A 24,915-nucleotide genomic window follows, 5' to 3' on the forward strand; every position below is an offset into this window, starting at 1 on the left:
CTTGGTTGAATTTCATTTTTGTTGTCCCCAAAATGACAATAAATGACAATAAATATATTATTATTATTATTATTATTATTATTATTATTATTATTATTATTATTATTATCAATGCATATCCTTTTAATGGTTATCCAAATCACAGTTCTTCTAAAATTTAACTTGAACATTAACATCCTTCAGCCTTTTCATTTGAAATTAAACATATTAATTCATCACTTAACTTATATAAAATCCTAAGCCAATTCAGTATCTGCAAGCTGTTTCCAATTAATTTAACTTCCCACCTGTTGGATTTCTGCCCAGGAAAAGGCTGCCTCCAGTATCAGGTGGCGGCTTCGGCTTGGGCTGCCAGCCAGGGAGGGACGGCCCCGGCCCAAGGGGAGGGCTGGCTTCGCCTCGCCCAAGGCGGCTGCTGCCGGGAGACGCTCCGCCGCAGAATCCCGCAGGCGAGTGAGCCGGCGCCTCTGGAGGAGCAGCAGCAGCAGGTGGAGGTGAGTCCGGTGCAGCGCGCATGGGAAACTGAGGCCGGGCGCGGGGAGAATCACCATCAGCCCCGGATTCAGCGCCCGAACCGTTTGCCTTCCCCCAGCTGTGGCGAAGCGCTGGCTGCGACACGCGACCCACTGTCTCGTGTGAAAGCGCTTCTCTGGGGACACGCGGATCGCGGATTTGGGTCCCGATCTGGCCGAGGCAGCTCCTTACAATGGAGAGGGTGCACCCTCCCAGAACATGCAGACACGTGTTGACTCCTCTCGCGCGTCGGAGTCCAACCTCATCTTCTTAGAAAGCCCCAAATGGATGGAGCTGCCCCCTGGACACGTGTCAAGGGATTCTTGAGCTGCGATTCCCGCATTGCGGGGGATTCAGCTAGATGACCTCTGGGGTTCCCTTGCGTATCTACAGTTCTACGATTCTATGAATTGATGCCACCCTCCTTGGGGGCAGCCTGATTTAATAAGTTTAATAAATTAACTGTTTATATTTGGACAACTTTTCCGCTGTACTTCATTGGAAGGAGAAAAACAATCATTTCCTGGATAACTAAACAATTCATTTAAATGAAACAATAACATTTTAGCATATGTCTCTATGTTTGTTAACTAATATGGTTAAACAATTAAAAAAAAAACCTTAGACTGAGTTTTAGCACACACGAGAAACTTAAAACAAATCCTTATTTCTTGATATTATAGCCTTTGGACTATAATGTAACTTAAGTAGAAAACTACCTTTAGAAAGTTTTTTCCTCCAAAAGCATTTTATTTTAAAAATCTAATTTAAATTTTAAAAAATCTGATTTAAATAAAAAAACCAATTATATATATACTGTATATATATATTTAAAATCATTGGGGGTTTTTTAATCCACCCTGCTTTCTTGCAAACTTTTCTGGGGACAGGGGAGGCTGGGTTTGGGTCCCAATCCGGCCAAGGCAGCTACTTACGAAGGAGAGGGTGCCCCCTGAACATGCTAGATGACCTTTGGGGTTCCCTTGCGTATCTACAATTCTACGATTCTATGAATTGATGCCACTCTCCTTTGGGGCAGCCTTGATCCAGCTCATACAGTACTCCAAATTCTCCATCTGATTTTCTGACCCTTTGGTTAGCTGCACGATTTAAATCGCTAGTCAGTAAGCCTTGATTTAGATCTTTTTTTTTTTTTACAGACTCGTTCTTGCTGGTATCATCTTAATATTTACAACCAGATGAAGGTTTCCTTTTTCCCGAGTACTAAATTTTCAGAGTAGCTTTTACAGTGACTGGTTTGGTTATGCGATTAGAAAAACATAGACCGATCATTATGAAATTATGGTGATGTTTAATAAGTTAACTGTTTATATTTGGACAACTTTTCCGCTGTGCTTTATCGGAAGGAGACAAAGCAATCGTTTCCTGAATAACTAAACAATTTATTTAACTGAAACAGTAACATGATAGCATATGCATCCATGTTTGTTAACTGATGTGGTTAAACCATTAAAAAAAACAACTTAGACTTAGCGTTTTAGCACACATTAAAAACTTAAAACAAATTTCCTGATGAATAGCTTTTTATCAGGGGTCAGCAAACTTTTTCAGCAGGGGGCTGGTCCACTGTCCTTCAGACTTTGTGGGGGGGGTGACTATATTTTTTTGGGGGGGATGAACGAATTCCTATGTCCCACAAATAACCCAGAGATGCATTTTAAATAAAAGCACACAATCTACTCATGTAAAAATACCAGGCAGGCCCCACAAATAACCCAGAGATGCCTTTTCAATAAAAGGATACATTCTACTCATGTGAAAACACGCTGATTCCCAGACCATCCACGGGCTGGATTTAGAAGACGATTGGGTCGGATCTGGCCCCCGGCCTTAGTTTGCCTACCCATCCTCTAAGCTACTGAAGGTAATGGGGCCCTTTATATGTCCAGCTGTCCTTTGTCCACAACAAATGGTCGCTGTTTTTGGTGTTGAATATATGCTAGATGGTAATTTATGGACCTAATAGGTATCTAAACCCATTTGCACATAACAAATAGGAGCTTACACAACACAGAACACTGTTGCTGTTTGTAGGTTTTATTTTATTTGTTTTTTATCTTATATTTTGGAAATGTACATCCAGATTTTTTTTTCTTTATTTTTTTGGGGGGCCCCCAAGAGAGTGGGGCCCTAAACTATAGCTTGTTTAGCTTATATTTAAATCCAGCACTGGATACACCCAGCCTTCATCGCAGGGTTTGCAGAACAGAAAAGGATTCACAGCCAATGAAAGGGTTAGAGCAGGGGTAGGCAAACTAAGACCAGAGGGCTTATTTTGTTAGAGGGGTTATTTGTGGGGTCTGCCTGGTGTTTTCACATGAGTAGAGTGTGTACTTTTATATAAAATGCATCTCTGGGTTATTTGTGGGGCATAGGAATTCGTTCATTCCCCCCCCCAAATATAGTCCAGCCCCCCACAAGCTCTGAGGGACAGTGGACCGGCCCATGGCTGAAAAAGGTTGCTGACCTCATCAAACCTAAATCCGGCCCTGTGTGTATCTGTTTGTAGATTACAGTTCCAGCTGCTGTTTTCCTTTCCCACTGTATTTGATAACTTTTGTGATCAAACGGCACCCCTGGAACAATATAGAACTGCGAATTATCATTGTATGAAAGGCCCTTGATAAAACATCTAGTACAAAAAGGCAGACTGGTTGGTAGCAGAAGAAACTTCTGCTGGGAATTCCCATCTCAAATCCAGGTATTTGCAGGCCAATCGTGATTCCTGGGGCAAAAGCACTCTGCACATGCTCAGAAAGCAAATTATTATTACGTTCTGTATTCCACACTGGCATTGGGGGAAAGGGGTTCCCAGGGAAAGGATTTTTTTTTCTTTCCAGTCTGAGGGCCACAATCCCCCCTGGGCAAGTTTCTGGGAGCCAGCATGCAGTGGGCGTGGCCAAACGCAAAAGGGGGCGGAGCAATGGATTTGACTCTTCACCTTGCATTCCAGCTACGCGAAAAGCAGAGGTTTCTGCTGACACAAATCTTTGTATCTTCCATCCCAGCAAGCCAAAGACACCGTCACGGTTCAAGAATGCTTTCCAGGTAACTGAAATCGTGTGAGGAGGTGGTGAGATGGGACTAGTGAGAGATTTGGCCTGGGGGAAGAGTCCACAGGGCCGGGAAGGAGGCCTTCGAAGGCTACCTTTGAAACCTGGTTGGCAGGGTCCCCGCCTCTATTGCAAGGCTCCAATTGCCTCTCGGCTCAAATTAAGCCGTGTTTTCGATGCCACAACACACCTTTGGTATCTCGGGGGTTTTGCGCCTTTGTCAAAAGCACAATGGCGCCCAAGTCCACCAATCCCTGGACCCTGCTGACACACTTTCCCCAGGCAGCCGAAGGATTGTGGATCACGTGCAAGCTTTTGTGTTAACACAGAACGGTTCAGCGGGCAAACAGGGTACCTTGGGTTACAGATGCTTCAGGTTACAGACGCTTCAGGTTATAGAAGCTTCCGGTTACAGACTCCGTTAACCCAGAAATAGTAAAAGAACTTTGCTTCAGGATGAGAACAGAAATCGTGCTCCGGCGGTGCGGTGGCAGCGGGAAGCCCCATTAGCTAAAGTGGTACCTCAGGTTAAGAACAGTTTCAGGTTAAGAATGGACCTCCAGAGGTCTTAACCTGAGGTACCACTGTATATTTACTAGGATTCTGGTTCCGGCTGCTAGCCATGCCAACCCCGCTGTGGACTTTGCATATGAGAAGTTACTTTATTTAGAAGGCCGGAGAAAGTTTCCAGTCCTCCTCTAAAGATTCTAAACTTGGGTCTCTCATCTGCACCATCAGTTTTGCCATCTCTGCGAATTCCGTGGTTCTCACCCGCCATTCTGCCTCAGAGGACATTCTTTGAGAGGAGATCGCTCTTGTGCTCAGGTTGTAGAATCACAGAATTGTAGAGGCGGGAGGGACCCCCAGGTTCATCTAGTCCAGCCCCCCTGCAATGCAGGAATCTCAAATAAACATCCAAGACAGGTGGCCTTCCTCCTGTTACTTAACTAAACTCCCATTGTCTCTGACCATCCTTGCAGGGGCTGATGGGAGTTGTAGTTCAGACACATCTGGGGGGCCAAATGTTCCACATGCCCAACGTAGACAGACTTGCAGGCTCGCTAATAGCCACTCTGCCTCTACAGTTGGAGTCAGCAATGCAGAACACAGTAAGAAATTTGTTAAAAAGGATGAAGCTGGAAGTGATGGAATTTTAAAAATGCAATTGCATGTGCAGTGGTACCTCGGGTTAAGAACTTAATTCGTGTGCCTCCTCCTCGAGAGGTCTGGAGGGTGGCAACACAAGAACGGGGTTTTCTCTGCAGTGGCTCCCTGTCTGTGGAACGCTCTCCCCAGGGAAGTTTGCCTGGCACCTTCATTATACACCTTTAGGTGCCTGGTAAAAACGTTCCTTTTCAACCAGGCCTTTGGCTGATTTGATTTACATCCTATGCCCTTTTAAAATGTGTTTTTCCTTGGGGTGGGGGCGGCTATTGGTGTGTTGTTTTATTTTTACAGTGGTACCTCAGGTTAAGAATTTAATTCGTTCTAGAGGTCCGTTCTTAACCTGAAATTGTTCTTAACCTGAGGTACCACTTTAGCTAATGGGGCCTCCTGCTGCCACCACACGATTTCTGATCTCATCCTGAAGCAAAGTTCTTAACCTGAGGTACTATTTCTGGGTTAGCGGAGTCTGTAGCCTAGCCTGAAGCGCCTGTAACCTGAAGCGTCTGTAACCCGAGATACCACTGTAATCGTAATTTCGGTTGAGCGGGAAGTTGGCGGTGTTGTGAAATGGGATTATAGCTGTTGAGTGATAGAGTGTAACTCTGAATCTTGAAATAAGATATTACTGTAAAAGTGAAAAGAGAAATCTCTTCTGTGGCCCTCCAAAGGCGATTGGAGTTTAGTCCCAGCAAGAGTGGCCAAGATGCTGGAAGTGTAAAAATGTAGAGGGAACATTCTTCCACATGTGGTGGACATGTAAAAAGGTAAAAGAATATTGGGAAATAATTTATAATGAACTGGGGAAAATGTTTAAAATTACTCCCACCCCAAAAAACTAGAGTCCTTTCTGCTGTGGATAACTCAGACTGAAATTCCCAGGTGTCAGAAAAGATTATTTATGTACGCAACAACTGCGGCCCGTGTTTCGTTAGCCTCAAAATGGAAAATGAGCGAGGTCCCAACTCAAGAGTATGGGCAACTCAAGTTGATGGAATATGCACAATTTGCAGTATTACATATAGAATAAGAGAGCAGGAAGAACATACATTTAAAGAAGTCTAGAAAACGTTTATTGAGTATATGGAAAACAGCTGTGTACAGCTGAAAACGCTGGCAGCGTTGTTGTTGTTGTTTAGTCGTTTAGTCGTGTCCGACTCTTCGTGACCCCATGGACCAGAGAACGCCAGGCACCTCTGTCCTCCACTGCCTCCCGCAGTTTGGTCAAACTCATGCTGGTAACCTCGAAAACACTATCCAACCATCTCGTCCTCTGTCGCCCCCTTCTCCTTGTGCCCTCCATCTTTCCCAACATCAGGGTCTTCTCCAGGGAGTCTTCTCTTCTCATGAGGTGGCCAAAGTCTTGGAGCCTCAGCTTCTGGATCTGTCCTTCCAGTGAGCACTCAGGGCTGATTTCCTTCAGAATGGAGAGGTTTGATCTTCTTGCAGTCCATGGGACTCTCAAGAGTCTCCTCCAGCACCAGAATTCAAAAGCACCCATTCTTTGGCGATCAGCCTTCTTTTGGGTCCAGCTCTCACTTCCATACATCACTACTGGGAAAACCAGAGCTTTAACTATACGAACCTTTGTTGGCAAGCTGGCAGCGTTAAGAGTAAATAATTCTTGATGGGTGTAATAGTGGAAAATTGATTTGAATGGTTATAGTAGAGTGGGCAGGGATGTAAGATATGTGAAACGAACCACGGAAAGAGGGGGAAGTCATTGGATATTTTAAAGTTTGTACAGTGGTACCTCTGGATCCATTCTGGAGCCTTGTTCACATCCTGAGTAGAACATAACATGTGTTTGCGTGTGCATGGGTCGCATCTTGCCACGCATGACGTCATTTTGAGCATCTGCTCATGCCTGAGCGGCAAAACCCGGAAGTAACGCACTCCGTTACTTCCGGGTCACCACAGAGCGTAACCTGAAAACGCTCAACCTGAAGAATATTTAACCCAAGGTATGACTGTACAAGGTTTATCTGAAATTGTAAAATAGAACCTTTAATAAAAATTATTATTGAAGAATGGCCACGGTGCAAGACAATGGGAGCTATAGTTCTGCGATATCTGGAGGGTTTAAGGTTTCCTACACTCAGTATGGATGTGACCCCAATTCTAGGATCTGGCTGCCTTTCTGCCTTTTGGGGACGGGACGGGACGACTCTGTTTTGCCCTGCCGAAACATACAGTGATGATGCTTTCAGGTGCAGTGTTGGGCTTCTGAGTGTAACACACGCCCGCTGCAGGTGTTATGAAACTGGAGAACTTTGTTTGCGCAAATCTGTAAAAGCACACAGCCCAAGCAGTCCTTGGAAATATGCAGCTAATTCCCCCGTGTAAATACTGAAGGGTGTGGAATGAGGGAGGCCTCGCCGATCCCTCTTGCTCCTCAAACCTGAATGGGTCTCGCCAGAGACGTCTCAGCATCGCCGTAGGTGTGCGACCGAGGAGGGATGCTTTTCAGGCAGCGCCAGATTTACATATAAGCTAAGCAAGCTATAGTTTAGGGCCCCACTCTCTTAGGGGCCCCCCAAAAAAATTAAAGGGGAAAAAAACCTGGATGTACATTTCCAAAATATAAGACAAATAAAATAAAATCTACATATGGCAACAGTGTTTTGTGTTGTGTAGGCTCCTATGCTGTAAGTCATGGGACCCGCCTGCTAGCCTGCTCCTTAAAATATCACTGGTTTGGTGACAGCAGTCACAAAATTAAAAGACGCCTGCTTCTTGGGAGAAAAGCAATGACCTAGACAACATTTTAAAAAGCAGAGACATCACCTTGCCGGCAAAGGTCTGTATAGTTAAAGCTATGGTTTTCCCAGTAGTGATGTATGGAAGTGAGAGCAGGACCATAAAGAAGGCTGATCGCTGAAGAATGGATGCTTTTGAATTCAGGTGTTGGAGGAGACTCTGGAGAATCCCATGGACTGCAAGAAGATCAACCCTCTCCATTCTGAAGGAAATCAGCCCTGAGTGCTCACTGGAAGGACAGATCCTGAAGCTGAGGCTCCAATACTTTGGCCACCTCATGAGAAGAGACCCTGATGTTGGGAAAGATGGAGGGCACAAGGAGAAGGGGACGACAGAGGACGAGATGGTTGGACAGTATTCTCGAAGCTACCAGCCTGAGTTTGACCAAGCTGCAGGAGGCAGTGGAAGACAGGAGTGCCTGGCGTGCTCTGGTCCAGGGGGTCACGAAGAGTCGGACACGACTAAACGACTAAACAACAATATATAGGGTGCCGACATTCTGCATGGACTGTGCAAATGGCATTAGATACCTATTAGGTCCATAAATTACCATCTAGCATATATTCAACACCAAAAACAGCGACCATTTGTTGTTGACAAAGGACAGCTGGACATATAAAGGGCCGCATTACCTTCAGTAGCTTAGGGCTTCATCAAACCTAAATCCGGCCCTGTTTCAGGGATATTTGAGTATATCTGAAGGCAGTTTTAGGGCACTCTCCAGACATTGCACCCAGCCACCCTCTGTGCCATTGCAAAGTACAGTAATGCATGTTTTTTTGGAAAGTGGCAATTCATATGTTATTTTTAAGATCAGAATATGTCTTTTGATGCACATCCCCCCAATACAAGGCTTTTGCACGCCTCGGCCAGTTGAATCTTAGAATCAGAGCTGGAAGGGACCCATGCATGTCATCTAGTCCAGCCCCTGCAATGCTGGAACCTTTCACCCAATGTGGGATTCGAACCCACAGCCATGAGGTTAAGAGCCCTGTGCTCTACCAGCTGAGTTATCCATCCTAGACAGAAGCGTGTACGAACTATAGTGTAAAATACAGAGATGTTCTGATTTTGAAGGACGTCGCTGTGTTTTGGTTCACGTACTCACTCAAGAAGCACAAATGGGGGGGTTTCTCATTAAAATACGACCAAAATTGAATTTCTCCCCCCAACCCAGATTCACACACTGTTGTATATCTCTCCCCCCACCCCCCATGGCTGCAAAGTGGCCTTTTCAGGCCACTCAGCCCTCGAAATCTCATCCTCCTCTGGCCCCTCCACTTCTCTTTGCAGATATCCCCCTTGGGGATTAGTTGTTATTCATTTACTGTTATCTCTTCCACCTTTTCCTCAAGGTGCTGTAAACCAGGCATAGGCAAACTCGGCCCTCCAGATGTTTTGGGACTACAACTCCCACCATCCCTAGCTTACAGGCCCAGTGGTCAGGGATGATGGGAGTTGTAGTCCCAAAACATCTGGAGGGCCGAGTTTGCCTATGCCTGGCGTAAACGGTTCTCCTCCTCTCCATTTAATCCCAACAAGAACCTTGCCAGGTAGGTTAGGCTGAGAGCGAGTGCCTGGCCCAAGCTCACCCAGTGAGCTGAGTAGGGAATTCGAACCCTGGTCTCCCAGGTCTTAGTCCAGTGCTCTAACCACTACACCACACTGACTCTCCGTACTTGGTACTGCTGTCTGATTGTGCCAATATTTTGGATCATGTTTCTCTCCTGCGTCCGCAGCCAGCAAGGAAGTGGTTTCTTATTTGCATTCCTCATTTTTTGCAGAAAGGGAGTTTGGCAAGCTCAGCCGGGCAGGCACAATGGAATTGTGGACGGCCCGGTTTTTTGGTTGACCACGGAGCTCTCGGCCAGGGACTTATCAGTCTTTCCCCTTCTCTGAACAATAGCGGCTTTCACAAAACAGAAAAGGGGTGGGTGGGAAGGGTGCTTGGACTGCAGCTCCCAGGCAAGACCAGGAAGTCAAATATGTCAGCTGGAATCAGTGGAGGTTCGAGTCAAAGAATTGTAGAGTTGGAACGAGTCATCTAGTCTAACCGCCTGCAACGCAGGAATCTCGGCTAATCATAGAATCATATTATAGAATCATAGAATCATGTAGGGTCATAGTACCGCCAACACCATCGTTCCATTGTACAAATCTGTAGTGCAACCACATTTGGAATACCGTTGCCTCATCTCAGAAAGGATATTGTAGAGTTGGAGAAGGTTTCTCCCTAACCTGGGGAGGAAACACAAAGACCTGATGAAGAGAGCACAGCAGAGGTTATATTTTCTGAGAATCCTCCGGAAAAACAATCTCTCAAACGACCTGTTGATGGCATTTTACCATTGGACTGTGGAGAGTATATTAATTTATGGTCTGTGTGTATGGTTTGGGAGCTGCAGGGGAAAAACAATGCTGTCCAGGGTTGTAAAGACTGTGGAGAGAATAATTGGGTGCACTCTTCCCACCTTAGATCAAATCTATGCTGCCAGGTGCCATAAGAAAGCTGCAGAGATAGCGCAGGATGGTGCGCAGCCCGGAAATGATCTCTTTCAGCTTCTGCCTTCTGGAAGAAGGTACAGGGTTATAAAGACCAGGACTAGCTGCCTGAGAAACAGTTTCTATCCAAATGCGATTTTGGTTTTAAACGCAGTGTAAGGTAGTCTCTATGGGAGTTTATTGTATTTAATTATGGGGTATCAGAGTTTTAGGGGGCAAATGAGGCTGGGATAGCTGGGATAGTGGGCTTGTTGGCTTCTGAATGTCTGAGGTAGATTTTTTCAGTTTTGTTGTTCTGTATGGGACAATGGCAATAAAGATATCGTATCGTAAAAGGACAAAGCAAATGATCAAGGCGATGGAACTGCTCCCCTACAAGGAAAGGTTGCATTGTTAGGGCCTTCTAGTTTTGAGAAAAGGTGCGTCAGCAGAGACATGATAGAATTTGGTGGCTGTCTCTGCCTTCTGCTTACCGTATTTTTCGCTCTATAGAACGCACTTTTCCCCCTCCAAAAATTACGGGGAAATGTGTGTGCGTCCTATGGAGAGAATGCCGGCTCCTTGGCTTCAGCGATAGCAACCCCTCTCGTTCTCCAGGCTTTAGGGATAGCCACCTGAAGCCTTCGGAGCGCAGCGCAAGTTCCCGCTGCGCTCCGAAGGCTTCAGGGATCTTTGAGGCTGGCGATGGGGGAAAGCAGCGCTTCAAAGTGCAAAAGCACGTCAGAGTGCAAGTAGATAAATAGGTACCGCTCCGGCGGGAAGGTAAACGACGTTTCCGTGCGCTGCTGTGGTTTCACCAGAAGCAGCTTAGTCATGCTGGCCACATGACCCAGAAACTGTACGCCAGCTCCCTTGGCCAGTAAAGCGAGATGAGCGCCGCAACCCCAGAGTCGTCCATGGCGGAACCTAACGGTCAGGGTACTCTTTACCTTTATTAATCCCGGAAATGTCCGTTATAATCTGGGTGTGTGGCAGCCCTGCAAACGTTGCAAATTTTCTTCATTGGGGATTTGCACCCCACCCATTGATCATTTGGGTTTCCCCGTCTGAATGTTTTCCAACTTCTCAAGGTCCTTAAAAAAGAGGAAAACTCTCAGGGCAGGAAAATAATAATGCTAGAGCGATGATAGCACAGGAGCACAGCCTCACAGCAAACTGCTTTTTCTCGGTTGAGTTTACCATTCCCACACATGTAGGTAATGTTTGTTTGCTTTTCCAGAAGGGCAATGAAGCATAATTCATTCATGTTTGCAAAGCCCTTGAAGAGCAAGCAGACCTGCGATGGAATTAGTTCCAACACAGAGCTGCTTTATACTTACTTAGCACAAATGTTGCCATCGTGCAGATGTGTTCCATTATAAATAATAATACAGTGGTACCTTGGTTCTCAAACTTAATCTGTTCCGGAAGTCTGTTCCAAAACCAAAGTGTTCCAAAACCAAGGCGTGCTTCCCCATAGAAAGTAATGCAAGTGGGATTAATCCGTTCCAGACTTTTAAAAACAACCCCTAAAGCAGCAATTTAACATGAATTTTACTATCTAACGAGACCATTGATCCATAAAATGAAAGCAATAATCAATGTACTGTACTATGAAATAAATAAGACAGTATTGTAGATGATAAAAATGAAAATTATTATTCCCTGCACTGATGATAGTCATTGTTTGGATGGGGGGCTTTTATCCATTTCTGCAGTCACACAATCAATCAATCAATCAATCAATCAGTAGCTGAACTGGGCTCCACACAGTCACAAAAACAAATTTACCGAAAAAGCCTCCAAAAACAAAAATGCAAAATAAATGGCAAAAACAAAAGCGCCAAACTTAATCCGTTCTAGAAGTCCGTTTGACTTCTGAAATGTTCGAAAACCAAGGCGCAGCTTCTGATTGGAGCAGGTGCCCAATAGCCTACAGCTGCATCAGATGTTTGGCTTCTGAAAAACATTTGAAAACCAGAACACTCACTTCCGCATTTTCAGCGTTTGAGAACCAAGGCGTTTGAGAATCAAGGTACCACTGTAATAATAATACAAACTTTCGAGCCCTCATTGTGCAGTGGATGAAATCTTGAAACCTAATAATTATTCATTAAAAAATTATCTCTGCAAATCAGCTTCAGTACTATCCTAAATCCTACAGTGCTGAAAAAATAGGTCCCTGCTCCCAAGGGCATTACAATCAAAAATTTGATAGGGGTGGAGAGAAAGGGAAGGAGGAGAGAGAAAGTCAGCAAAGGACGAGTGAGTGTGTGCAAAAATAGTTACGGGTTCTTAGGCTTTATTTTAGATGGGGAGTCAGACAAGAAAGGAGGATAAGGAGCTATGTGAAGGCTATTTAGCTGTGGCGGATGGAAATTGTAGTTCAGATTGTCTATAGTAGACGGTGATGGGTTGGCGAAAGGCTGTGCTAGGAATGAAGTCTGGCTGGGGGCTTCTGGGAGTTGTAGTCAAAAACATTGAGGTTGAGGAAAGATGTATGGCAATGAGAAAAGAGGCTGCAGTACACATTTCCCTGGGAGTAAATCTTGTTGAGCTCTGCAGGGCAAATGACGATTGCGCTGTAAGCGAGAGTATGGAAACCGTGCGAAGTGGCATGAATCAGGTCCTATTGCCTGGTTAGCAAAGGATTTTCGCCTTCCTGCCAGCACATAACCGGCACCAGCCTTTCTGTGCAACGGCAATGGGAGATCAGCTGAAGGTCAGCTGGCGGCATAAAAGCCGAAGGGTTTGTAGACGCCACCCGTCACTTATTATGTGGAGACAACAGGGCTTCTGTCGCAGCAAAGCAGAATTGGGTCTGTACAGATGTTGCATCAGATCAGGGAAGATCGAGGCATTTTCAATCAAGAAACCCAGGACATCTGAATATGGGGACTTCAAGGGAGGGGGTAAAAGGAGAATGAGGGGCTGAGGAGTAAGGAGTCCTTCCAGACACGACTCTCAAGAGCCTTTTCAGGTTCAAGGTGCTACTATTAGTATACAGTGGTACCTCGGGTTAAGTACTTAATTCGTTCCGGAGGTCCGTTCTTAACCTGAAATTGTTCTTAACCTGAAGCACCACTTTAGCTAATGGGGCCTCCTGCTGCTGCTGCGCCGCCGGAGACCGATTTCTGTTCTTATCCTGAAGCAAAGTTCTTAACCTGAAGCACTGTTTCTGGGTTAGCGGAGTCTGTAACCTGAAGCGTATGTAACATGAAGCAGTCTAAACCACTAAGCCTCTTGGGCTTGCTGATCAGAAGGCCGGCAGTTCGAATCCCTGCGACGGGGTGAGCTCCCGTTGCTCAGTCCCAGCTCCTGCCAACCTAGTAGTTTGAAAGCACACTAGTGCATATAGATAAATAGGTACCACTCTGGCGGGAAGGTAAACGGAGTTTCCATGCACTGCTCTGGTTTTGCCAGAAGTGGCTTAGTCCTGCTGGCCACATGACCTGGAAAAAATGTCTGTGGACAAACACCGGCTCCCTTGGCCTGTAAAGCGAGATGAGTGCCGCAACCCCAGAGTCGTCTGCGACTGGACTTAAGTGTCAGGGTCCTTTAGCTTTACCTTTAAAGCTCTTAGGGATGTGGGTGGCGATGTGGTCTAAACCACTGAGCCTCTTGGGCTTGCCGATTGGAAGGTTGGTGGTTCGAATCCCCATGACGGGGTGAGCTCCTGTTGCTCGGTCCCAGCTCCTGCCAACCTAGGAATTCGAAAGCATGTCAAAGTGTAAGTGGATAAATAGGTACTGCTGCGGTGGGAAGGTAAATGGTGTTTCCTTGTGCTCTGGTTTCCGTCACGGTGTCCCGTTGCTCTAGAAGCGGTTTAGTCCTGCTGGCAACATGACCCGGAAAGCTGTCTGTGGACAAATGCTGGCTTTATCGGCCAGAAAGCGAGATGAGCACTGCAACCCCAGAGTGGTCTGCGACTGGACTTAACCGTCTAGGGGTACTTTATCTTACAAAGCCCTTAACAACTTGGGACCAGTTTGCTTGCGAGATCGCCTTACGTAGTACAGTGGTACCTCAGGTAACATACGCTTCAGGTTAAAGACGCTTCAGGTTACAGACTCCGCTAACCCAGAAATAGTACCTCGGCTTAAGAACTTTGCTTCAGGATAAGAACAGAAATCGAGCTCCAGTGGCGCGGAGGCAGCAGGAGGCCCCATTAGCTAAAGTGGTCTTCAGGTTAAGAACAGTTTCAGGTTAAGAACAGACCTCCGGAACGAATTAAGTTCTTAACCCAAGGTACTTATGGGTGCCGGTTCCACCTCGAAAAGGAATCAATCTTGTAGTTCAAAACAAGCTCAGCTGGTAGAACGTCAGAGTCGTAATCTCAGGGCCGTGGGTTCAAGCCCCACCTTAAGCAAAAATAAAATAAAATCCTGCATTGCAGGGGAGGTGGACTGGAATGATGATCCATGTAGTCCTTTACAACTCTACAGTTCTATGATTCTATGTCTGGAGTAGAGTTACTAGACGTCCCCGTTTCCCGGGGACAATCCCCGGATTCGCAAATAAGTCCCCGGACAAATTCCATCCCCGGATTTCATCTAATGTCCCCGGGAAACGCAGCGGCGGCAGTCTCAGCAGCCCGGAGCAGTTGGCTCTGGCTGGCTTCAGGAGCCGCTTGGAAGTCCCCATGTGATGGTGGTGCAGGGACTCTAAGATGCAGCTTCTGGGCTGCCTCCACCTTCCCTGACCCCAGCAACTCAGCTGTGAAGGGAGGCTTCATGCTGCCTATCAGAACAGCCTCCAAACTCCAAACTCCTACTTGTGTGCAAGCAGGGCTGGGATCTCTCAGATGTGAAGGGAGGCTTCACGCTGCCTATCAGAGCTTGCGTGCAAGCAGGACGGGGCAGGGATCTCTCAGTTAGGCAACGAGAAGCCTCCTTTCCCAGCTGAGCTGCTCCGATGGGAAGAGAGATCCCTGCCCCCTCCTGCTGTATCTTGGGCCGTGATAATCTCTCCAGCGAACCTCTTAAGGGTCAAGATAAGGAGATGGGATCCCAGAGAGATCCCTGCCCCCTCCTGCTGTATCTTGGGCCGTGATAATCTCTCCAGCGAACCTCTTAAGGGTCAAGATAAGGAGATGGTTACGGTCTGTTTACTAACACGCTGGCTTCTGAAGCTGGGATTGTGAAGTGAATGAGTAACTGTCCAGCATTGTGTAATATTGTGTCTGCATTCACCTGCCAAATCCCACTGGTTCCTCATCCCTGGTCTACTTTTAAAACCAGGAAATGGTGTAGCTCTGCGGCAGAGTGCTTGCTATGCACACAGCAGGTTTCAGGGTCAGTCCCCAATGGTAGGAGAGACTCCGGCTTGAAATCCTGGGGAGCTGCTGCCGGCCAGTGCAGGCGCTATTGAGGTAATTGGAGCAATGGAGAGGGTGGGGCAGCAGCTCAGTGATGGGGCAGCTGCTTTGCATGCCCCAGGTTTAATCCCTGGATTCTTCAGGTAAGGCTGCCAGAAACCTTGGAGAGCCACTGCCAGTCCGTGTAGGCAATACTGAGCTAAATGGACCACTGCAGAGGGTGGAGCAATAGCTCCATGGTAAGAATGCTTGCCTTGCAAACAGGAGGTCCCAAATTCAATCCTCAAAGGCATTGCCACATAGGGTTGTGTAGGGATATCGCGGAGTGGGGAGTGGGGTCGGGAGGTCTGTCTGCACGCGTGACCCTGGGGTGCAGGGAAACCCCCCCCCCCCAGACAAGCCACAGCTGTTGGAACATCGTCCCCTACGTGTGACCTTTTGCGGTCTCATCAGTCAGCGGTGTCCTGTCTGTAACCTTTTGTCCCTGAGACCTTTTCAGTGGCGTAGCGTGGGTTGTCAGCACCCGGGGCAAGGCAAGTAATTTGCGCCCCCTAACCCTGAGTGAGCCAGGTAGGGGCAGAGAGCTGCAAGTGCGAGTGCGAGCGCGCGCCCCCCAGGTGTTGCGGCCGGCCCCCCCTTCACCCCCCACGCTACGCCACTGGACCTTTTGTCTCCATTCGTCATACACTGTGCAAGGGGGAAATGACGCTGTGGAACAGGTGCCAAAATAGCTTTGTACCACCCCACGATCTCGGGACGGAAGATGTGTAAAGGTCACAGCCCCAAATGGTCACAGCCTGGCTTGGGGAGCTGCTGCCAGCCAGTGTAGTCACTACTGAAGTAGATGAACCAGCTGTCTGCTTTTTATTATGTTTCTATCATTGGTGTTCTATAATGTGTTTTTAATGTTGGACGCCGCCTTGGGATAATCTGATGAAGGGCAATATACAAATCGAAATGATAATGATAATTTATTATTACAGTGGTACCTCGGGTTAAGAACTTAATTCGTTCTGGAGGTCCGTTATTAACCTGAAACTGTTCTTAACCTGATATACCACTTTAGCTAATGGGGCCTCCCACTGCCGCCGCTCGATTTCTGTTCTCATCCTAAAGCAAAGTTCTTAACCCGAGGTACTATTTCTGGGTTAGCGGAGTCTGTAACCTGAAGCGTCTGTAACCCGAGGTACCGCTGTATTATTATTACAGTGGAACCTTGGTTCTCGAACGGGTTAGTTGACAAACAAATTGGCTCCCGAATGCCGAAAAGTCAAAAGTAAGTGTTCCAGTGTTTGAACATTTTTCGGAAGCTGAACGTCTGATGCGGCTATGAGCCATTGTTTCCAGGGTGCCTATTCTAATCGGAAGCCGCACCTTGGTTTTCGAACATTCCGGGAATCGAATGGACTTCCGGAATGGATTAAGTTCAAGAACCAAGGTTCCACTGTATTATTATTATTATTATCATCATCAACAACAACAACATCTGTGTGCCTGACGGTGCCTATCCTCTATTTCCTGTGCTTCCTGGGGCAGCTGAATATCTTGGGCCAGCTCTGAGTGCGAATGAGGCCGCCCCATGTGCTTTCAGAGGTTTGCTTGTTCTGAAACGGTTCCTGTTTCTGTTTTTTGCAGCAGCGACGGCACCCCCCGGGATCGGACGATGGCCTCCGCGTTGGGAAACCGGACGGAGACCTGGCTTCAGAAGCTGGACTCGATGATGCGGGCCCTGAACCAGACTCTCTCCCACGCTTGCCCCCACGATGCGAAGCCCGTCGTCGAAGAGGAGGAGAAGGACAACTACGCTTGCATCTACATCCTCTTCGTGATGATCCTCTTTGCCGCGACGGTCGGGAGCCTGATCCTTGGCTACACCAGATCCCGCAAGGAGGTGGACAAACAGAGCGACCCCTATCATGTTTACATCAAGAATCGGGTGTCCATGATATGAGGAGGGAGGACCAAGGCAGAAAGGACTTGAGATATTGCAGGGCAGAAATCCTTGGTGCATCCTTTGCAAGAAGACGACACAGCTTTTATTTGCCAACCTGGCGCCCTTCAGATGTGTTGGACTACAACTCCCATCAGCCAGGACTGACAAACAACCCCTACTGGTTAAAAAAGGTTCTGCCACATGAGCTGCCTTTTAAATTTTGCAGAGATCTAAAGCCTTCAGCTCCAAACCTATTCTCACTTACCTGGGAGTTTGTTTAGTTGTTTAGTCGTGTCCGACTCTTTGTGACCCCCTGGACCAGAGCACGCCAGGCACTCCTGTCTTCCACTGCCTCCCGCAGTTTGGTCAAACTCATGTTCGTAGCTTTGAGAACACTGTCCCACCATCTCGTCCTCTGTCGTCCCCTTCTCCTTGTGCCCTCCATCTTTCCCAACATCAAGGTCTTTTCCAGGGAGTCTTCTCTTCTCATGAGGTGTCCAAAGTCTTGGAGCCTCAGCTTCAGGATCTGTCCTTCCAGTGAGCACTCAGGGCTAATTTAAGCCTCCCTAAAGTCAGCGCTGCAGATACAGTACAGATGATATCTCAATGGGGCAGTATCTTTTCTAACCAGTAGGAGTCATCCTACCAGCATGGCTGTGGCTGATGGGAGTTGTAGTCCATCTTGCTTTTCCTATTCCAGTTATATCCCCGCCTCTGGAACTGAGGCGCACCTGTGTGCTGATGGGTGGAAATCTAAGATGCGGGGAGAGGAAACACTGTTTTCAAAGAAATTTGGACTGGTGGGGGAGCCTTCAAATCGCAGATTATCAAGAGGGGTTTTTTATATATACCGGTATATTAAAAGTACATGTTTGATTGATTCCTCCTTCCCTGCCCCCAGTACACAATAAACAGATCAGTTTCCTACCCTGAGAATTAAATTACTAGCCTTCAGGAGCGATGGAAGACGTTCTCGTGCCTAAGGTTGATAATCCAGTGGAAGTCGCAGAAGAGGGTTGGATAGGGTCTGGGATAACTGATTCATCTAATATCGTGTGTTCTTTGGTCCTACAGGTTTAACAAATTCTATCCAGTATTTTTATAATAATAATAATTTATTCTTTATACCCTGCTCATCTGGCTGGGTTTCCCCAGCCAGGACTCTGGGCGGCTTCCAACAAAACACTAAAATACAATAAGCTATTAAACATTAAAAGCTTCCCTAAACAGGGCTGATTTCAGATGTCTTCTAAAGGTTCGGTAGTTATGTTTCTCTTTGACATCTGGTGGGAGGGCGTTCCACACGGCGGGTGCCACTACCGAGTTCCCTATAACTTGGCTTCTCGCAGCGAGGGAACTGCCAGAAGGCCCTTGGCACTGGACCTCAGTGTCTGGGCAGAACGATGGGGGTGGAGACGCTCCTTCAGGTATACAGGACCGAGGCCATTTAGGGCTTTAAAGGTCAGCACCAACACTTTGAATTGTGCTTGGAAACATACTGGGAGCCAGTGTAGGTTTTTCAAGACCGGTGTTATATGGTCTCGGCGGCCGTTCCCAGTCACCAGTCTAGCTGCCGTATTCTGGATTAGTTGTAGTTTCCAGGTCACCTTCAAAGGTAGCCCCACGTAGAGTGCATTGCAGTAGTCCAAGCGAGAGATTGCATGCACCGCTCTGGCGAGACAGTCTGCAGGCAGGGAGGGTCTCAGCCTGCATACCAGATGGAGCTGGTAAACAGCTGCCCTGGACACAGATTTGACCTGTGCCTCCATGGACAGCTGTGAGTCCAGAATGACTCCCAGGCTGTGCACCTGGTCCTTCAGGGGCACAGTTACCCCATTCAGGACCAGGGAATCCTCCACACCTGCCCACCTCCTGTCTCCCAAATACAGTACTTCTGTCTTGTCAGGATTCAGCCTCAATCTGTTAGCCGCCATCCATCCTCCAACCGCCTCCAGACACTCACACAGGACTTTCACCGCCTTCACTGGTTCCGATTTGAAAGAGATACAGCTGGGTATCATCTGCATACTGAAGAACACCCAGCCCAAACCCCCTGATGATCTCTCCCAGCGGCTGCATGTAGATGTTAAAAAGCATGGGGGAGAGGGCAGAACCCTGAGGCACCCCACAAGTGAGAGCCCAGGGGTCTGAACACTCATCCCCCACCACCACTTTCTGAACACGGCCCAGGAAGAAGGAGCGGAACCACTGTATGACAGTGCCCCCAGCTCCCAGCCGCTCAAGACGGTCCAGAAGGATGTTATGGTCGATGGTATCAAACGCCGCTGAGAGATCCAGCAGAACTAGGAAACAGCTCTCACCTTTGTCCCTAGCTCGCCGGAGATCATCAACCAGTGCGACCAAGGCAGTTTCAGTCCCATGATGAGGCCTGAATCCCGACTGGAAGGGATCCAAAGCATCTAGTGAATTAGCTTAGGGTACCTGATTTATCTGTTCTGGGAACCAGCCAAGGCAAATTCACCCCAGTGGCAGTCAAGGCAAGGCCCATGAATTCTTCTTTTGTTTCCCTTGAAAACGGACTTGATAAGAAAAAACTTCTATGCCAACAGGATATTGGGCATCGGCCCTGAAGCAGGTAAATCTGTCTTTCCTCTTGGTTTCTGCCCGCCCCCAAATTCTCCCCTTCCTTGGTGGTTTCATAACATCTTCAAACACTTCCTGCAGTGCTAGAAAGAGATCGTTTTTATGGGGCAATATAATCCCACAATAGGATAAAGGATTCGTTCTTCCCAGCCCGAGAACATCGTCCTTTCTCCTCCCCACCCTCCGCCACACGGTGAAATGTGTTTACTCAGTGAGCTTGCGAAATCGCATGCTTAATGGATTTGTTTTTCTTTCCTATATCGTGCTGAGATTTAAACATGGGCGGCAGCCTCTGGTTCGTCCCGTTTTCCAAAAAAACCAACAACCCTGGAAGGTGGGCTAAGCTTGGCAGAAAGTTAAGACAGAGACTTAAAACTAAATATTGGGTGTAAACATTAACAAGGATCGTTTCCTGCCTTGCATTGGCTGTGGTGCCAGGTTTGGATTTGACGCAAGTCCCTGTTCAGAACAGGAGATTTCTGTGAAGCTGGCAACGCTGGGAGTTTTAGTCCAAAATGCCTAGAACAGGGGTCAGCAAACTTTTTCAGCAGGGGGCCAGTCCACTGTCCCTCAGAGCTTGTGGTGGGCCGGACTATATTTTGAAAAAAATATGAACGAATTCCTATGCCCCACAAATAACCCAGAGATGCCTTTTAAATAAAAGGACACATTCTACTCATGTAAAAACACGCTGATTCTCGGACCGTCCACGGGCTGGATTTAGAAGGCGATTGGGCCGGATCCAGGCCCCGGCCCTTAGTTTGCCTACCCATGGCCTAGGAGCTACCAGTTTGGATAAAGGCTGACCAGATTGGTTTGTTCCTGCTTCCTGTAGGCTCAGGGATGTCTCCAATGTGATAGCAGGCACCCCACACCCATATATATAAGGCTGCCATATTTAACTTGATCCTATGGATTTTTAAAAAGAAAACCTATGCAGCTTTGGAATTTGAACATGGCCCTTTCAAGGACAAGGCCAGCAAGGACTGCTAAGCCTACGAGGACACCAAAGCTTTTAGAGAAATCACACACAGCACATGTGATTGCAAGAGGCTCTGATTAGATGACCGTAATGGACGATAATCCATCCTACAATTCACCCCAATTTGCTTGTATGCTGTAATGGTTCTAGGGGTTGCTCGTGCGTAAATCGGCGCCACACCTGGCTGGGTTACCTGGGTGAACCCTTTCTGTCCAGACAGCCACTCACCCGTGGCTGTCTCAATCGCTGGCAGAATCCGTCAGTGGGCGTTTCTTGAACTTCTTCCAGCAAAGAAGCTCTTTGACGCCAAGTCTCCTCCTACTCTCCCTGCGCGGAAGCCTTCTGCGCAGGGAGGGTGTGGGCAGCGGAGGACCCGTGCTCTCCCCGGTGGTCTCCGGTGAGGAGTCCTGGAGCCACCTCGCCGATTCCCCCATCTTCCCCCCTTCTCCACTGGTGCTATGCTGAATTCCTTTCCCAGCAGATGGGCTGCTTCTCTCCCTCCTGGGACGCTCTCCGGAATCCCTCTGGAGCCTTCCCTCTCCCTCTGGCTTCGATGGCAGTTCCCTGACATATACGTTTCCCCATTAATCCCACACTTTTCCCTAGTGTACTTCCTCAACCAGATAAAATCTATTTTTTAAATAAAAAAAGAGGATTTCTTGCACTAGGACAATAGAGCGCTTTAATCCACTTTCATTGCACAAGCCTACATCTCTGGCCTGCACTTGAAATTATTATTTATTATTAATTATGATGATGATGATGATGATGATGCAAGATAGTGGCAAAACTGGAGGCGCACACAGACTTCAACAAACAGGTGCCGAGAGTCAGTTAGGTACACACACACACACACACACACAGAAATCCATTCCACTTTTGTGAAACACAAACTGACTTTAAAAAATAAATCAGAAAACACAAATTTACTGGCTTAAAGTCCTCAAGGCATATGTGCATAAAAATATATATACATGAGAACATTGCTATATATTGCTTGCAAATTCTTTCTTGATGCAGGAAGCTGCATTTTGCAAGCAGCGTGAAGGCCCTTACGGTAAGGGTTCTTCAGCAAGCAAGAACCCTCGGCTTCCATCCACATTTTGGGTTTCTCATCTGCATCCTTCAACTGAGGCTTCTACAGCCACCGCTGGCTCTGTCCTCCTGCAGCCAGAAAGCTCCTGGTGAAAGAGAGAGAGAGAGAAAGGACAGAACGCCCTCTTGTGGTTGCTTATCTGTCCCAGGAGAGGAGGGGAAAGGAAGCAGTAGGCCCTGGGAGCCTGAATACAGTGGTACTTGGAGTTATAGACACTTCAGGTTACATACGCTTCAGGTTACAGACTCCGCTAACCCAGAAATAGTACCTCGGGTTAGGAACTTTGCTTCAGGATGAGAACAGAAATCGTGCTGCGGCGGCACGGCGGCAGCAGCAGCAGCAGCAGGAGGCCCCATTAGCTAAAGTGGTGCTTTAGGTTAAGAACAGTTTCATGTTAAGAACGGACCTCCGGAACGAATTAAGTACTTAACCCGAGGTACCACTGTACAGGGAAGGTGGACAACTGGCTTGACTGTGAGATGCAGCAACAAAATAAGCTAATGCTATTCTAAGCTGCATCAACAGAAGTCAAGTGTCAAGGGAAATCATACATGTAAAGGGACCCCTGACCATTAGGTCCAGTCGCGGATGACTCTGGGGTTGTGGCGCTCATCTCGCTTTACAGGCCGAGGGAGCCAGCATTTGTCCGCAGAGAGTTTTACCAGGTAATGTGGCCAGCAGGACTAAGCCGCTTCTGGCGAACCAGAGCAGCGCACGGAAACACTGCTTACCTTCCCGCCGGAGTGGTACCTATTTATCTACTTGCACTTTGATGTGCTTTCGAACTGCTAGGTTGGCAGGAGCAGGGACCGAGCAACGGGAGCTCACTCCGTCATGGGGATTCGAACCGGCGACCTCCTGATCGGCAAGTCCTAGGCTCTGCGGTTTAGACCACAGCACCACCCGCTCTAATCTGACATCTTAAGCATATCTGGCACCATGGTGCAAAGCCCCCCCCCCCATTTCCCAGAGGGAGGATGGCACTGCCCGCGGGGCTGGAGGAGGCGGGCAGCACCTCCCAGCTCAGCTGGCCACTTTGCGCCGCGGTGGCCATGGCAGACAGAGGCTGCGGGTGTGGCACGGGCGCCCTGGCACCCCCCAGAACTATGGGTAAGATGCCCCTGCCTGGAATACTGTGTCAGTTCTGGGCACCGCAATTTAAGAAGGATGTTGACAAGCTGGAAGGTGGGCAGAGGAGGGCAACCAAGATGGTCAAGGGTCTGGAAACCAAGCCTGATGAGGAACAGTTGAAGGAATTGGGTGTGTTTAGCCTGCGAAAGAGAAGACTGAGAGAAGATAGGAGAGCCATCTCCAAATATCTGAAGGGGGGGGGAGGGAACTTGTAACCTTCCAGGCGGCACTGAACTGCAATTCCCAACAACCCATGGGCAGTGGTCACGGATGATGGGAGTTGTAGTTCAGCAAGATCTAGAGGGGCAAAGGTTCCTCTGCTTCGTGTGCAGAAGGTGTCAGATTCAATCCCTGGCATCTCCCAGGTAAGGCTGATTTCCACATTTGCCACAAGAGGGCAGCTCTGCATTTTTTTTTAAAAAAGCTAGTTAATATTCCAGTGGAGAACAGGCTTCCTTAACTCTGAGACTTCCAGGTGTTTTAGACTACAACTCCCATCAGTCCTGGCCATTACGGCCAAGGGCACTGTGTTCTTGTAAGCATTGAGCATGGAAACAAGCTTCTTGGGTTTGGGGCCTAAGCTCCCAGTCCTCAAGGAGGAGTGACACAGTGTAAAAAGAGCCCAGGTGGGCCGGGCCAAACGTCTATCTCAGAGGTGGCCAACATGGTGCCCTCGTTGGCCAATGGTGCGACGGATGATGGGAGTTGTTGAGCTTTTTTAGGGGAGCCAAAGTTGCTGAGCTTCTCTTTGGGGGTGATCTACCACAGGCGTCCAGTGATCTACCTGTTGGACGTACCTGGAATAAAGGTAAAGGTAAAGGTACCCCTGCCCTTACGGGCCAGTCTTGCCAGATCTAGGGTTGTGCGCTCATCTCACTCTATAGGCTGGGAGCCAGCGCTGTCCGCAGACACTTCCGGGTCACATGGCCAGTGTGACAAAGCTGCACTGGTGAGCCAGCGTCGCACACGGAACGCCGTTTACCTTCCCGCTGGTAAGCGGTCCCTATTTATCTACTTGCACCCGGGGGTGCTTTCGAACTGCTAGGCTGGCAGGCGCTGGGACCGAACGACGGGAGCGCATCCTGCCGCGGGGATTCGAACCGCCAACCATGCAATCGGCAAGTCCTAGGCACTGAGGTTTTACCCACAGCGCCACCCGCGTCCCATGCCTGGAATAGGATGTCCCTATTTTCAACTGAGAAATGTTAGAAGGTATTATTCCCAGGTTGGAGAAGTTTGGTTTAGGGCAATGGTTCTCAAAGTGAGTGGTACTCTCATCATCATAACCTTTTATCTGTTTATTAAATTTCTATATCACGGCTAATAATAATAATAATAATTTTTTTATACCCCCGCCCATCTGGCTGGGTTTCTCCAGCCACTCTGGGTGGCTTCCAACAGAATATTAAAATACAATAACCTATCAAACATTTAAAATAAATCAAAACAGGAATTTGTTTCTAAATGGGAGGTATTCAAAGAATATCTGAAAAATAAATATAGTAGTTTAAATTCTGTTGCAGAACTTCAGTAATAGTTGCTAGGTAGATAGAAGAAATTAGATTTATTGAGAATAAGTTTAATTATGAAAAAAATGTCTATTGGCAATAAGTAATATGAATTTGAAATATGGAACAGACGGTAAGTTGGGTCTTTAGTGTTAAGACCAATAGATGTTTTATTGTTTGCCAAGAAAATTATGTGTCTATGGTTATTTTTGTAATTTGTGTGTAATTTGGTATTTGTGTTTTTTTGTGTGTGTTTTTTCCTTGTTGTATAAATAAATAAATTTAAAAAAACAAAAAAAAAACATTTAAAACTTCCCTAAACAGGGCTGCCTTCAGATGCCTTCTAAAAGTC

General features: G+C 47.5%; 2 protein-coding genes across 12 annotated transcripts in view; one reads left to right on the top strand and one right to left on the bottom strand.

The window, feature by feature from the left end:
- Positions 1-380: 380 nt before the first annotated feature.
- KCNE3 (potassium voltage-gated channel subfamily E regulatory subunit 3) lies at positions 381-17,916 on the top strand. 7 transcript variants are annotated; one of them, XM_081910223.1, is made up of 3 exons: positions 390-494; positions 3,488-3,582; positions 16,948-17,916. In XM_081910223.1, exons 2-3 carry the CDS (start codon positions 3,572-3,574, stop codon positions 17,258-17,260), a joined length of 324 nt encoding a protein of 107 aa, XP_081766349.1. In that variant the 5' UTR covers positions 390-494; positions 3,488-3,571; the 3' UTR covers positions 17,261-17,916. The 7 variants fall into 7 exon arrangements, with proteins under 7 accessions (XP_081766350.1, XP_081766349.1, XP_081766348.1 ...); XM_081910222.1 differs by having other exon boundaries at positions 391-494; positions 16,945-17,916; XM_081910224.1 differs by lacking the exon at positions 3,488-3,582 and having other exon boundaries at positions 381-494; positions 16,945-17,916.
- A 3,768-nt stretch (positions 17,917-21,684) lies between these two features.
- The window catches only part of LOC309369053 (maestro heat-like repeat-containing protein family member 7), a 61,792-nt gene continuing 58,561 nt past the window's right edge, over positions 21,685-24,915 (bottom strand). For all 5 annotated transcript variants that reach the window (XM_081909613.1, XM_081909615.1, XM_081909614.1 and 2 more), the window contains one exon: positions 21,685-22,009. The gene's annotated coding sequence lies outside the window, so the exon portion shown is untranslated. The remainder of the gene's footprint in view (positions 22,010-24,915) is intronic.

The sequence above is a fragment of the Podarcis melisellensis genome (assembly GCF_964234715.1).
Source record: "Podarcis melisellensis genome assembly, chromosome: 4".
Taxonomy (NCBI): Eukaryota; Metazoa; Chordata; class Lepidosauria; order Squamata; family Lacertidae; genus Podarcis; species Podarcis melisellensis.